Source organism: Balaenoptera acutorostrata, chromosome 13, assembly GCF_949987535.1.
Source record: "Balaenoptera acutorostrata chromosome 13, mBalAcu1.1, whole genome shotgun sequence".
Lineage (NCBI taxonomy): Eukaryota > Metazoa > Chordata > Mammalia > Artiodactyla > Balaenopteridae > Balaenoptera > Balaenoptera acutorostrata.
Window position 1 is genome coordinate 62947345 of NC_080076.1, and position 16087 is coordinate 62963431.

General features: G+C 46.6%; 1 protein-coding gene across 1 annotated transcript in view; it reads left to right on the plus strand.

Annotated features, from left to right (window-relative positions):
- The window catches only part of RAB31 (RAB31, member RAS oncogene family), a 110838-nt gene that overhangs the window by 28673 nt on the left and 66078 nt on the right, over positions 1-16087 (plus strand). Inside the window, exons 2-3 of the mRNA XM_057527071.1 lie at positions 10838-10917; positions 15161-15242. Of these exons, the coding sequence (XP_057383054.1) occupies positions 10838-10917; positions 15161-15242 (162 nt within the window). The remainder of the gene's footprint in view (positions 1-10837; positions 10918-15160; positions 15243-16087) is intronic.

Sequence of the window (16087 nt, forward strand, 5' to 3'; positions counted from 1 at the left end):
AACTCCAGACCTTGAGGTCTGGCTCTGGGTCACGTTCCTGGGTGTGTCTCTCCTGCGCTTGCAGGAGAGGATACATCCTGCTGACCCGCCAGCACCCAACACGGGGCCTGCTGTGTCTCAGACGCGGGATGGGTTAGCGAGCGGGAGAGATACGCATCATCACACCTGTCGCAGGGTGGGGACCCGGGTGGTGTTTGTCAGGAGGCACTAGGGTAAAGGATGGAGGTCAAGAGCTCGGGCTTGGGAAGCACAGACTGGGTTCAATCGCTGACCCTTCCTGGGCCTGTTTTCCCAACTGTGATGGGCAATAGTAGTACATCTCTCAGAGATTTGGGCTGAAAATGAACGAGATGATGCAGGTTAACATGGAGTCTAGCTGAGCAAAACATCAGCCGTCACCATCACCACCATCACGTGACTAACGTGGTCGGTGTTATTAACAGCTCGCGGATCATCGTGATTCGGAACCTGGAAGCCCAGAAGCTCCATTTGTCTTGGAGCTTTGCCTGGAGTCTTTGTCTTCTCTTCCCTTTTCCCTGAGTCATCACTTTCGTTGTAATTTTGGCTCAACTGGGCACGTGCACTTACTTATTAGCTCAGGTTCAATGCAGCGCCCTTGATCTTCACCTCTGTCGGCGGGAACATCCTCCTGTATGACAAGGTTTCAGATTAGTTTTCCCTTCTGGGGGTGGGGGGGGGGTGGTGGCGGGTAGTTTTCAGACCAGAGCTGTGCCTCAGCATTAATGACATGGCGTTGGCTCTGCAATTTAGCATCCAGCCAGCAGCGGAGGGCGGATCTGCAGTCATGTGCTTTCCTCTTTGACCTTCAGCTGGTCTTTGGCTGGGGAGCAGTGGGGGACACCGTGCAGGAATCAGAGGGCACGTATCCACGGCTTTACTGCTTATTGTCAGCAGTGCACCCACTCAGGCTGTTCCTGGGGAATTCATCCACGTGGTCCATCTTCATCTCCAGCCCCAGAAGCCACACCCGTCTTCTCTCCTTTGGACAATGAAAGTAGGAGGGTGCCCCATCTTTGACCCTGGAGGCTCACCCTGGAGGCTGAGCCCTGCTCAGAGGCTGCCAGGTAGGGGTTCTTCTCGCAGGGGCAGCTGTGATGCAGGCAGCCTTGCGTTTCCTGGACGAATGTCTTAAACTAAGTGTGATAGTTTAGCATTTATTCCCAGAGAGCATAGATTGAAAGTGAGGGGGGGTAGTAATTTCCCTCGAGCTGGAAATTCTCACTGCTGCCTTCTATGTGTGTTTTGTAAAGTCTCTGAAATGCTTGCAGAAGTGCCAGCTGACCGAAGGAACTAAGCCATGGGAAAGTCATGCCAGCGTGATAGTTATGGGGATGGCTTTTCTCACACTCTGTAGGCCCAGCCCCACCTCGGACACACTTCCTCCCTTTCATGCAAGTCCCTTTTCTGACACTAGTGTGGGATTCAAGCCTGGGGCTTGATAGAGTTGACTGTCATAGGATGATTCCTCATATGTCATGGGTCAAAAACTATGGTTATTTAATGGGAGCAGTGATAGAGTCAGGAAGGTAAGTTAGTTGTGAGCAGAGGCTAGCATCCCCAGCTTATCAGTACCATGCAGGTGTGTTGACTGTTTGCTCTTGTTTGCAGCCGACAAGGGTGCATGTGCATCCTCTATAATCTAGTGTCATGATTAAGGATCACAGCAGTTAACTATCTACATCACACAAGATCTCGGCTTGGGGGTCAGCGAAGCATCGAGCGTTAATTCAGATGAGCAAGTGGTCTGAGGATGCCAGCTGTCAGGCTTGTCAGAGTCAGGGTGTAAGAACGGTTCCTTCCTAAAAAGGGGGTGGCACCCTACTCCCTTGAAAAAGCCCTGCCCCTTCCCCTGTAAACTGAAGCACCTGCCTCCCCATCATTAGCCTCCCTCCTCCTCCCTTTGTCTTTACCCTTTAAAATTAAATCCCTCTTGCCAGGTGGGCGAGAAGTCGATCTGTGAATTTAGTTCTCACTCCTTTATTCTTTGGCCACGAATAAAGCTTGTGCTGTGTCAAAAACAAAAAGAAAACAAAAACGGTTCATTCTGTCTGCCCTGCACAACCCAACGTGAGCACCAGGCGAGCTCTCGATGTGGAGTCTTAGCTCTGACACGATAGACTGGCCACCGTTATCTGTGAAGATGCCCGGCACATAGTAGGTGCTCAGTAAAAACGCAGCCGATGAGCGCAGCCTCCTAAATGCCTCTGTTTCCTGTTTTGCTTTCCTTCCAGTCCTCTTAAAGTTCCACCCCTGGTGGGTATCGTTGGTTCCACTGCCCTTAGGACAAGTCCAGGCTCCAAAGGCTGGTGGAGAAGAGGGGAGGGGAGGAGAGCAAAGCCTCCTCATCCGAGTCCCGGCGCCCTTGGGGTTCACGGCAGCACCTCCCACCTGAAGGGTAAGTTCATGGTGTGGCCGTACCAGCCGATCCTAAGGATGGGCAGAGCACCCTGGATGGTCATTGGGTGCCAGGGCTCTGATGTGTCCGTTTCCAGGACCGTGTCTGCTTCAGGAGCCCGTTGGCTGGGGGCAGGGAGCTTGGTGAGAAAGGGGAGGCCAAGTCTCAGTGTTTTATGACCTAACCTGGGGACTGACGTCCATCACTTTTGCCATTTTTCTACTTTTTAGGAGCAAGTCATTAGGTCCAGGTCGCGCACAGGTGACCAAACACCAGGAGTCAGGGATCACTGGGAACCACTTTAGAAGCTGCAATTATGATCATTCTTTATCCTTACTTGCTAGATCTGCAACTCGGGAACAGTGAATATTGAGTGTTTTGTAAGAACACGACAGAATATAACAATAAAATCCCACATTGGTGCCAGGAGCCTATGCGGGCCAGGTGTCCCGTGGAGCCAGTGGGTTCCCCGCCAGGAACAGGGCAGCTCGTGTCTCTGCCGTTTGTCTGGTGACCTGTCTTGCCCCGTCACCAGCCCACACGTGCGTTGCTTGAGAGGAAACAAAGGTGGTAAGAGAACAGTTGGTTCCTTGGGCAGGAAGTGCGATTTAAGTAAAACACTGGGTTAAACATTTTTTAAAACAGTTGAGGTCACACTTTCTAAGACTCAGATACTGTGAAATTTCTGCTTAGCCGCACAGGGTTCGTACATCGGGACAGAGTGCTCTGTGGAAACGCCGAGAAGCAGTGGGAACTATTATAAGAATAACGGAAGTGAAGGGGTGATGGAACGTGCCCTTCTTCCCCATTTAAGAAGTGTCTTCCTCCTTCTTTTCCTTCTTTAACTTGTCTGAGGAGTCAGGCAGGAGGAGGACTTCTTTCTGAACCGGGGCCCGGCGAGGGATGGGGCCTCTGCTGCTCACCTTTTCTCATGCCCAATACGTGACCTTGGCTTCCCTACAACTTCTAGGATGTTCCTTTGCCACCAGCAGGGTGGAGAAGCCACCCCCTCTCTGGGGCCAGAGCACTTGATGACTGAAAGATTGCTAGACTTCGGAATCCACCAGATCTGCCAACTCTGGAAGAGCAAGAGGCAAATAAATTTAACAATAGTAGAAAGGGACAGCATTTTTTTTTGGCTGCGTTGGGTTTTTGTTGCTGCGTGCAATCTTTCTCTAGTTGCGGCGAGCAGGGGCTACTCTTTGTTGCGGTGCAAGGCTTCTCATTGCGGTGGCTTCTCTTGTTGCGGAGCACAGGCTCTCGGCGCACGGGCTCAATAGTTGTGGCTCACGGGCTTAGTTGCTCCGCGGCATGTGGGATCTTCTTGGACCAGGGATCGAACCCATGTCCCCTGCATTGGCAGGTGGATTGTTAACCACTGTGCTACCAGGGAAGTCCAGGACAGCATTTTAAAACAGTATAAATATTTTCTTACTAGGAACAGCTTTTTGGGGGTGGATGACATCCCAGAAGTGAGATCACTGTGCTCTTTAAACACCCATCCAAGAGTCAGAGAAGATCGGGGGTCATCACCAGACAGGCTGCTCTAATTCCCTTCTCTGGAGGGATGCTTCCAAGACTTAAACTTGACCAGTGATAGGAGGAGACAAGGCGATTTGACTGAAGATCTTTCCACAGGCAATAGAAACAGAACCTGCAGAAAATCTAGATAATGGACTTATCAGACATGGACTTTAAAACGTGTATGTTCGTTATGTTCAAGGAAATAAAAGTCATGATTTCAAGCTTTGGCATGCAATCGAAAACTGTACAATAAAAATTTTATGGTGAAAAAATCCAATAATTGATATCAGGAAATCAATAAATGGGTTCATCATCACATTAGGTACATCTGTAGAAAGAACTGGAAGATAGGTTAGAATAATTCCAAATTGAAACTCAGACAAAAAGATGGAAAATAAAGAAAAGAATATAAAAGACATATGTGGTAGGGGAAGAAAGTTTAATACAGGCACAGTTGGAGTCCCAGAAGGCGAGAAGAGGTATGATAGACCGGAGACGATGCTCGAAGAAGTGACAGTGGACATTTCTCCATAGAAGATGCCTGGCTGGGTGGCAGGAGCTTTAGTCACTGTCCTTATGACTGTTTGGCCCACTCCTGCTCCTATGAAAGGTTGGGATTATTGGCAATATTACTGGAGTCCAAATGCAGGAGACCGTGTTCCCCAAAGATCTCTTTACTCCTGGGGCGTTCTGCTTGGACTGCACGCCTGGTTCACACTGGCTGAAACCCCCAGGTTGAAAGTAGAATAAATTTTCCTATGGAAACAATAGTATACATGAATGTCGGGGTCTTCTGTTGTAGAGTGCTATAGTGCAGGGGCAAGCTTGGGAAATAATCATTTATTTACAGCATTATGTCAACAGAAGAATACACACCTGAGTTTCAAATGATGGGCCAACAAATGCAGTTTGGAACACAGCTGTCAGCCGTCCTGTTGACGTCTTGGGGTGGCCTGTGTGATGTCAGTCATTACGGCTCTGTCTTTGATTCCTTTGAGAGTTTAGGTCTGATGTGTAAGTGATCTCACTGCAGAGATCGGGACTTAATCTTGCCTCCCGTCCTTGTATCTTGCGGACTGCACAGGCACCAGTAAGTCAATGAGGGCACGAACGCACGCCTTCTGGAGAGAGATGCTTTGGCGGGTGGGTATGGGGGAGGGGAAGTCTGAAGGCCGATGAAGCCTTTGCTGAGTATAGGACTGCAGGCAAGTCACATAAACGTTTAGACCACAGCTTCCTAATGTGGGAAATGTGGACAGTACATCTGTCCTCTGAAGGGTTGTCGTGAGCACCCAGTGAGATAAAGGAAGTAGACGTGTGCCTGTGTTCCCTGTTGAACCATCTAATCATCTCTCTTGGGGCTTTCAGCCTCCTCATTTTTGCTTATTTCTTCATATTCTCTAGCAGGATTCTTTTACATTTCTCCTGGGCATTTTTTGCACCTCAGACATGGCACCTTATTCCCTCTGTGTGGACTTGAGGTTGTGTTCATATACATCTAGAGGATTGTGGACGTTTCCAAGCTGTGTTCACTGTTGTCCTTGGGACCTCAATCTAGATGCTTAAATTCATTTATGCTATTTGTATGCTTAAAATTCGGTCTGTAAGCAGTTTTTCCCATGAGAGTAAACGAAGTCTAGTGCCTCCCCACATGGGCATCGCGTGCAGGGGTCGTGTCCGGTGTCCTGGACAAGGCCTGCACTCCCCTGGGTCAGACTCCACCCTGCTCTCAGCTTCCCTCACTTTTGGGCTCAGAGGATCAAACTGTCAGCCACCCCACGGTTCTGCCTGTTTCTCTCCACCCACAAGACCTGGCTGGCTTCTCTCATCCTCCTAAATTCCTAACTTAACTCCTTCTCGACACGTCAGACACTTAAGGCTTTTTAGAAGTAATGTAACGCTTAAAGTCTAAACACGTAAACAAATGGGTGACTGAGTGAAACAAATAAACAAATAAACGTAAAAATCCTTGCTGTTTGGGTTCTGATTGCCAGACCAGAGACAGATGCTGGAGTTATCATTTCCATGGTTCACATTATGTGCAAATAGTATTCTACCTCTTTGATGTTTTGATAGGTCTGAGATGAAAGCTTCACAAGTACCATCTATGCCATAATTTATTTAAAGTTATGTTTTAGGTGATTTCTAATTTTTTATAAAAAATACCTCTGAACTTTTTTTGTGCTGATTTTTTCCCTTCTTTTAACTGCATTCTTAGGAATGGAATTCCTGAGTCTGTAGGTCTTGTTATCGTTTGCAGTTTCCTTTCCATAAGAGGCATGTGGATTTATAATGTTATCAACAGTATCAACATTCCTTATTAGTTTCTCAACCTTACCGCCTGTAAAGATGTCTAGAGCGTCTGTAGAGCAGTGCTTCGTGAGTTTGGAGTGGAGGGGCCGGGAGGAGTGGGTGGAGGGTGGGGAGAGGGCAGCTGTCTGTCCTGGGAACCCACCTTGATCGGGCCGTAGTGATTCTCTGCAGAGCTGGGTTGAAAAGGTTCCTAAAATAATGTGTCCTGAGTTGATCTGTGATGTCTTCCATTAGAGCAGGATCACGTAGCGGTGATATAGCTGCCTAGGATTTCCCGTTCTCTATTCTGAGAGGTGGGAACCCTACCTGCAGCCTGTTGCCCTAGTCCAGAAGTGAATTAAGTGACACCTAGAGATTTATGTGGCAGCAGCTGAAAGTTTGTGGTTCATGATTCCATAATTCCAGATTTACACATGATTAATAATTGGGACCGTTCAAACAGCAGAGAGTGTCGTGGCAGAGTATGTGATTGTTCGCAGAGAATTGTATTATTAGCCCCAAATAATAGCAATAACGTCTATGGGAGGAATATCAGAAGAGGGATCCATTTCCCAGGAAGTAGCAGGAACCGATAGCTTGGCCTCAAAACGGCTCTGGTATCAACCGTACAAGTTAGAATACAAAGAAATCCTGATTATCCCCCAGGGAGGATTGTACTAAATTTTATTCCCGCTTTGTGCAGTCAGAATTGGTTTTATTCTCGTGGAAGCGACCTAAATGTCCATCGACAGATGAATGGATAAAGAAGATGTGGTATATATCTACTATGGAATATTACTTAGCCATAAGAAGAATGAAATAATGCCGTTTGCAGCAACATGGATGGACCTAGAGATTATCATACTAAGTGAAGTAAACCAGTCAGAGAAAGACCATGATGTTGCTTATATGTGGAATCTAAAAAAAAAAAGATACAAATGAGCCTATTTACAAAACAGAAATAGAGCCACAGGCATAGAAAACAAACTTATGGTTACCAAAAGGGAAAGGGGGGGAGGGATAAATTAGGAGTTTGGAATTAACATATACACACTGCTGTATATAAAATAGATAAACAACAAAGACCTACTGTACAGCACAGGGAACTGTACTCTATTTTGTAAGAAACTATAAGGGAAAAGAATTTGAACAAGAATATACAGATATAGATATAGATGTGTGTGTATGTCTAACTGAATCACTGTGCTGTATACCTAAAACTAACATGACATTATAAATCAACTATACTTCAGTTCAAAAAAAAAATTGGTTTTATTCTAATGCCTCCCCGGTAGTTGGCAATATGTCCCCCTTTCATTAAGGCAAAACCCAGCAGACGTATCTTTAGGACATGTGACTCTACTATGGAAGGTAACTCTGGAAAGCAATAGTAAAAGCACTCCTTGTGGGTTCTAGAAATGGACTTTTTTTTAAGGAAATTTACATTTGGCAGGGCAATTGATTTAACCTGATGAGAGCCTTTAAGGATTTCACCGGGACTCAGAAAATTAGGTTCTGAGTCTGCGGCCTGCTGTGTGGCCTCAGCTTCCTCTTGTGCGGAACTAGAGGCTGCACACGGCTGTGACAGTCTCATCTCAGAAAGCGACCGAGCTTCCTTCCATCGGTGTCAAGTCCACCGGACGTAACGGGGCCGTGCAGAGCGATGAGCAGCCCGGGCCTCGGCCCTTCTCTTTCTCCTCTGCCTCCTTATCCACCCAGGATTTCCTGCTTCAGACCTTTGCCATTTCCTGTGGGATGGTCATGACTCAGGGCGTTTTCCTCCTGTGTGTGTGTGTCACGGTCTGAATGAGGTCCTGCAGGAAAAGGAAGTCACCAAGCTGAGTGATTCATGAGAAGCGCCGGCATCCTCAAGCCGGGCCTTCCCCTCGTGGCTGGCGGGGGAACGGCAGGCACGGGAGGGCGAGGTCCCCAGGTCATCACAAAGCCATTGGCCCCGCAAGATGATTTAGGCCGTGCTTTGTAAGAATATTTTCCTTTCGGAGAGAAACTAAAACTTTGCCTATCCTTTTGTCCTGTTATTTCCTTCCTGTCAATTGTATCAGACAGAGATGTTGGGAGTTAAAATTGTAAAAAGAAAAGGAACACTGAGTGTATTTGGTGGAAGAATGAACTTCAATCTAAATTTGAGCAGGCTGGCTGCTTTAACTGTGCAGGACCAGGGGTATTTTAGCTTGAGTTACCCAGAGAAGATGATGAATAGAGATGAATAATTTGGAATTTTGGCTTTGGACTATTTCATCTCTAAGGGGATTTTAAGGGTTGGCCTCGCAGGACCCTTGGGCTGTTTGGAGGATTTGGAGCCAGTTTTGAGCTGAGCCCTTGGGTAGAGCAAATGGATGGACTCCAAAACATGCCCCCGGAGCAGAATCCTGACCCCAAGGATGCACGTCGGGCTGGAGCCCTGGAGCCCTGGAGCCAGCCCCTCCCTTAGACGGCGAGCGCCCTGCTGCTGGGGGGAAGCTGTCAAGGGGCCGCCGTCGTCCCAGCTGGGAAGGAGGGCGGCCTGGGTGGCGGCCCAGTTCTTCCGTGTCCAGTGTCTCCGGGGCTGCGAGGACTGCAGGATGGCAAGGGTCTGCTCATCCACGGGGGCTTTAAGAGCAGCTGAGATAGGAAGGAGGGCCTTGTGGTTTGGGGGGAGTGAGGAATGTTAGCTGTAATCCCTCCCGAAGGTGCAGCTCAGAAGTAGCAGCGGCGTTGATTTGGAGTCTGAGGAGCTGGTGTTTCCATTCTGTTCTCACCTCTCTGAACTCCGCACATCGATCCCCACACTGCAGAGAGACAGTGCTTGGTGCGGTTCCCCTGGGGCTCAGGACCAGCGCAGGCCGCGTGCACCGGGAGGTGACACCTTCTGGACACTGATTTTCTGATGAGGATCCTGAGCGCACAGCCCTCTCGCCCCATTTGCTGGAATGGTTCCCTGAATGTAGGAACGAGAGGACGTGCCCGTAATTCAGATGGGCAGTGGTGTTTCAAATCTCATTTCATATTTCAGTGTCTAGAGAAAAACACCTTTTTCTGAGTTGCAGAGTTTTCTCCTTGATCTGTAGGCTTTTAACGTTACACTTTGAAGAGAAGTGTATCAGTATTTTTTTTTCCTTCTTGGACTAAATGTGTCTCGTTTCCCTTTCACTATCCATCTCAAGTCTCCATGATGCCCTCAGAGCAGGGCGACAGGACTTTTCCGCGCGCCCTGCGGCCGCTCTCAAAGCACAGCTGCTGGCAGCTGGGGCAGTTGCTTTGTTCTCCTTCCCCTGCTTTCTGGGCAATCTCTCGACTTCACCTTGTAACGCTTCCTTTGAAATTTCCACTTCTACCATCATATTTTTAATTTCTGAGGGGTCCCTCTTAACTTTCTGAATGATCTTCTAAAATTGCATCCTCCTCTTTTTTTGTGGGTATAAATGTCTGGTATTTCTTAGCTGAGCCTTTCTTTTTAAAAGATTAAAATGCATCCCCAAAGCTCTGTTTGCACGGGGGCTTGTGGGCGGGTGCACACATGGCCTGTAGTTGGAAGATGCCACATTTCAGGGTCTGCAGGGTTTTCCTCTTGCCCAGAGGGGCACCCTCACCTCTTCCATCTGGGGTCCCACAGGCCAGGGCAGTAGCCCCGGGGCCCCCTGAGCTGCGTGTGGAGTCCCGAGCCAGCCGGTGGCTGATACACAGTTCCTGGAGGGTCAGCCTCCTGGGTCCTTGTGGAATGTCCCTCCTCTGGTTACGTGCCTGGGGCGCCCAGGGTGTGATTTTGTGCAGCTTTTCACCTGATTCTGGTTCCAGCGTTGCCCTCCAGCTCGTGATACCTTCAGGGAATGTGGCTGTGGAATGACTTGCTCTCCTCCCTGCAGGCCCTTTGGGTCCAGTGACACCCCCTCCCCCAACACTGCTTCTCGCTGTCATCACTGGTCTGATGGTTGTCTCTTCTCCCATCTCTTTGACCTTGTGAATTTGTGTTTTGTATTCCTTGAACCATTTGACCAAGGGTTTTGGAAGGGACTGCAGAAAAACACATGTGTCCTAGTTCCAGTGTGTAACTGGACCCCTATCCTAATCAGCTTTAAAGAATTATTTAACAGAGAAAGAGCTGAGATGCAACCTTTATATAATTGAGCAAAACTGGAGATTCTTATGCAGTCATCAGATTCTAGAGAGAAAATGTTAGAAATGCAATAATTAGAATTCATCATTTTTACAGGGCGATACCTAGAAAAATAGATTACATCTTTTTAGAGTGCTAAAGTTTTGAACGAAATCAATTCTATTTCTAGCAAAACAATGTGATGCATTGCCATATGTCTTAGACCCTTCCAAAGATTTCCAAATTTCTGGAAATAAATGTACTGTGAACATGCCAGTTCTAGGTTAGTTATTGTGTATAGATGGGACATGTTTCTTAAACTTATTTTTACCATACTTCTTTCCATTTTATGAAAGCAATACGATTTCATTGTTGAAAATGCTGGTATGAAATAGAGGAAGATATCCCCCTTCCCACCAACTGCAAGTAAGCTCCCGTGTCCTGGGTTCTGTTTAGACTCGGTCAGAATCGGCAGCCTTGATCTTCACGGCTGTGTTCTCTTCCTCTTCCAGGACACCGGTGTCGGGAAATCGAGCATCGTGTGTCGCTTTGTCCAGGATCACTTTGACCACAACATCAGCCCAACCATTGGGTGAGTTCTCGTCTTTTCTTCTAATTCACCTTTCCTCCTTTCTAAGCACTCAGAGAGGTCATTCTGTGTCTGAGCCTTCACGTGGTTTTCTCCCAGCCAGTGAGAACCAATCCCAACTGTAAAGACCTGGACAGAAACTCAGGGACTTCTAGGCAGTGTGTCCGCTCTTACTGCCCCTGTCAATCCCCTCCATCCCCCTAACCAGCCTCCTCACACTGCAGCCTAAGGCCATTTCCTTGATCTCCAAGAGCGTCATTCTGCAAATCATGCTGGCTTTATTTCCAGATGGAAGTCGAGACTTGGGGCAAATCCCTGAGGGTTCTGCTTTGACTCGCCTGCCGGGGAAACCGGGAACGCATCCACTCACAGCAGAGCTGTCTGTGCAGCCTGTGGGCAGATTGATTTTCCTTTCCTGGTTTAATCCAATGTCAGCATCTCCTTTCTAATGCTTGGGAGGGGAGGGGAGGATTGCTCACCCCAGACCCCGACCTTGGAACGTAGGAGCATTTTCCTGTTCCATTTTCCCCTTTCCTACGGATGCCTTTGCCAGATGCGCTTTTGCTGTGCTGTTTTGCAGGTGCCTGATATTTCACTGTCTTAGAACTTGGCCTGGCTTATTTTTCTCTCTGAAGACAGCATGCTCTCTGCAGAGAGCAAGGTTTGGTCTTCCTCAGCAGAGAAACAATGTGTGTATAAATTTTGGGAACTGGGTAGCATTGATGAAGACAGGGCGATGGTCTCCATCCGCTGTAAGTGGAGAAAATTTATGGCGGGGCACACAGCAAGCTTCTGACTCACAGCAAGTGAGTCCTCTGGGAGTCCAGCTCCCTCCCACTGTGATCACTGCCACTGGGGAAAGACGGAAGGCTGTGAAAGGGCAGCGTTTCAGCAGTGAAAGTTCATCCTTATCGTCCTGTGACTCATAAGAAACCCTGGCTGCTGTTCAGGCAGATTGTCGGCATCCTGAACAGACATGTGTGTGCACCTCCCTTTCTATTTCGACCTTTACAAGGAAACTGTGGTAACTTCTCTGCTAGATTTTGCTTCCCTCAGGGAACGAAGTCAGTTCAGCATTGCTCACACCCATCGCTCGAGAAGGCAACTAGAGGGAAGAGAAGATGCCTGAGAGTCTGAAGTCGTAAGCTAGCAAGGAGGCTGAAAAAAACCCCCAAACAACCAAAAGAGCAATGGTTGTCAGTCTTCATTTCAAATAGTGATAGTCTTTCTCCTAGAGGCAGGAAATCAGGAACAGAGAGGGGTGTGTGCATGCGTGCATGCACGCGCGCGCGCGTGTGTGTAGTGCGTCTGCACATATAGGTATATACGTACATATATATATGATACTCATTACTACTATGACTAGAGCTGTTCCTCACTGGCTTACTGTGTACCAAGGGGGGATTTCACAGCTATCATTTCCTCATTTGACCCTACAACAGCCCGTAGATCATGCAGGATAGATTTGGGACCTGTTTCACAGGTGAGCAAACTGAGGGACTTTGTGAGCCCCCATTCCACAGGCTGGCGGCGGGGCCTCTGCATTCTCTCCTGACTGTGTCATCAGATTCTTCTTTGACCAAGGTCAAGGCCGTCTCTCTGGTCTCAGATTTACCCCCCTCTTATCTGTAAAGTGAAGGAGTTGGCCTGGATTTTTTTTTTTCCCCAGTTAGTAAAGTCTAAGATTTTAAAGGCACAAACTTAGTTTTCTAAGCCTGATAACTTTTTAAGGGCAGAGTTGCTGTATTATTCATCCAATTGCCTAGAATATATTGAAAAATGCATGAAAATCTGCTTACATCAAAGTAGAAATGAAAACAAAAATAAGTACCAAGACAAAATATTGATATAGCTGTCCACATAAAATTTAAAAAAGCGTTTTTGGAAAAAAATCCGTAAACCAAGTTAAAGGGCAAAGATTTAACTGGAAAAATATTTTTTAAAATATACTGTTATACTCAAAAACAGTATTTTTGAGTAAAATACTCAAAAAGTACATAAGAAAGGGATGAACATCCCAACTGAAAAGTGGGCAAAGGTCATGAACTAAAGATTCACAAAAGCAAAACAAGTGAACAGTAAACACTAAAATGATGTCCAGACTTATGATAACCATAACAAAAACAGGAATGAGATACCATTTTCTGTGTGTCCTCCTGAAAGATTTGAAAGATTCTTGGTTGGGGAAAGGTCATCTCATACGCTGCGGTGGGCATATAGGTTGGTACAACCCACCATTTGGTGAACATAGCAACGTGGAGAATATATGCTTCTAAGAATTAAGTCCAAAGAATAGTTGTACAAGGACACAAAGATTCAGGTACAACGATATTCATGTAACTATTGTCATAATAGTGAAAAATAGGTGATGAAGATGAACTTACATCCATAACATGGTGTGTAATATGCAGTCCCTCTTAGATAATGATGTTGATCTATATTCATAGAAATAGAAAGATGTCCACAATATATAAAGTGGAGGAAAAACAAAATTTATGTATCATCAATTTGGGGGTAAAAGTTGTGTAAAGATCATTTGGAAGGACATATACCGACTTATTAGCAGTGATTGTGGCTAGGTAGTGAAATTACAGTTGATTTTACTTTCCTGCTTTATTTTCGTTTCTTGAATTTCTTTTTTTTGAAATACTTATATTGCTTTTATAATGAGAAAAGTAATAAAGATATTTTTATTTTTGGAATATATTTGCTCTGACCGGTAATCTGGGATGTATAGTTTAAGAACTCTTAAAGAAATGAAACGTCATGGGGCAGATGCGATATTGATCATATTAGGTCATATCACTTAGAAAAATACTTAGAATTTCCATTTAGTGCAATTGTATGTTGATAATTAGAACTATTAACCTTGGTGTGTGTGTCTGTTGTGGGAACAGTATGGGAATTGAAGGGCCGAATACCTTTCTCCCTGGGACTTCTGTAGTTTGCCTCTTAGTCTTGGGGAAAAGGAGTAGAAATTGAGGAAATATTACCGGGATGAGTGCTGAGTGGCTGGTTGCAGGGCTGGACTCTGCACTGGACCAGGAGGGCCTGCGGGGTCCATGAAAGTGAGAGACGCCCTGACACGTTTCCCCTGCAGACTCTGGTGTGCATCTCCTAAGAAGAACATGAGGAGAACACCATTATTGTACCTAGAAAGTTAGTTCGATTCAATGATACTATCTGACATATAGTCTAAATTTAAATTTCTCCAATTGTCCTCCAAATGTTTTTCGAAGTGCTTTCCCTCCTAATCCAGGGTCTCCAGGGTCCAGTCAAGGCCCACACAGTGCATTTGGTTGTTTTGTCTCTTTCTCTTAATATAGAACAATTCCCCTGCCTTTTGTTTTGTTTGCTTTTCATGACACTGACTTATTCCGAGCATTCAGGCTGTTATCTGGTAGAATCTTCCCCATTCCGGATTTGCCCGATTGCTTCCTCATGATTAAATTCAGATTAAACATTTTTGCCCGGAATGCTGCACAGGTGATGCGTGTACTAATCCCATCACATCAGGAGGCTCCTCATGTCTGGCTGTCACAGGATTGGAGAGGCTTGCTAGTTTTTAATGAATGGGAAGCTTTATCCGGTACAAGGATTTTTACATCTTTCATGAGCACAAAGAAAGAGCTTTAAGAGGAACTATGCAAAAAAGAAAACAGCAAGTGTTTCATTATCTACTGAGAATTTCAAATCCTTCCTTTTTCTTGGAGAAAACAAATGTTTGTTAAGCTACCCATCTTTATCCCTGCACTTAGGCAAGCAGGATGGGAATGAGATACAGTATTCTAATCATTGCTACCAGTGCTGGATTCATAGAGCAGGGAGTATGCGTCACTGTTTGCACCTCTGCAGGGCCCACCCACACTGTCAAATGCCCGAATACCAGCTGCTCTTTCACTCTTCATTGTGGTGATAATATGTTTTTAAAATCTAAGGTTTTATTTTCTTTCCTGATTTCAGGCATAATATCTTAGAACAATTGAAGATCAATGTTTTGGAAACAGTGTTTTGAATGCATTCTTTGCCTTCTCCCCCCGCTAAAGCCCCCCGTTGGACTAACAGAAAATGCAGAATATTTTTTTTTGGTGACAGGACCCCACAGCCCTTCTTTCCTCTCCATGACCCCTGAGAGGAGAGCTTCTGGAGTCCAGCAGAGGCTCCACCTTCACTTGTTGGAAACAGGAGTCTTCGTGAAGGTTGTAGGGGCGATCGGTAACGTGGAGATGTCGGTTTTCTTTTTCAGGGCATCTTTTATGACCAAAACAGTGCCTTGTGGAAATGAACTTCATAAGTTCCTCATCTGGGACACTGCTGGTCAGGAACGGGTAAGAACGTGCTGCTGCTGGCTTTCTAGGGAAAATCCTGGGGGGAAAAAATGCCAACAACCAACGGTTTCCTTTTTTTGGTAAGACTATTGGTTGCTAGTGATAGAAACCCAGCTTGAAATAATTTAAGCAAAAAAGGAAATGTACTCTTCAGCTATGAGAAAAAGAAGGGGGCAAAATCACCTTAGGGCGGGGCTGAGTTCCATTCCTGCCAACGTGCTGTCCAGGGCGTCCGTCTCTATTCGGTTTTCTTGGCTTGCTTACCTTTATTTTATTTATTTGTTTTTATTTTTTATTTATTTTACTTTTTAATTAAAATTTTTTTTTTATTTTTGGCTGCATTGGGTCTTCATTGCTGCGTGCGGGCTTTCTCTAGTGGCGAGCAGGGGCTACTCTTCATTGCGGTGCGAGAGCTTCTCGTTGCAGTGGCTTCTCTTGCTGCAGAGCACGGGCTCTAGGTGTGCAGGCTTCAGTAGTTGTGGCACATGGGCTCAGTAGTTGTGGCTCACGGGCTCTAGAGCGCAGGCTCAGTAGTTGTGGTGCAGGGGCTTCGTTGCTCCGCGGCATGTGGGATCTCCCTGGACCAGCGCTCGAACCCGTGTCCCCTGCATTGGCAGACGGATTCTTAACCACTGTGCCACCAGGGAAGTCCTTGGCTTGCTTACCTTTAAATTGACTTCATTTTTAGGCTGACCCACCAGCTTCCCTTCCACGAGGGTGGCAAGGAGGCCTCATCAGCAACCCCAGGAAGCAGGCACCTCTTCCCAGACCACCCCCTGGGGCCCTCCTTCACCTGGTCTGAGTCATGTGCTCGGGGGCTGTGGCGCCCCTGCTGGTGGGGCCAG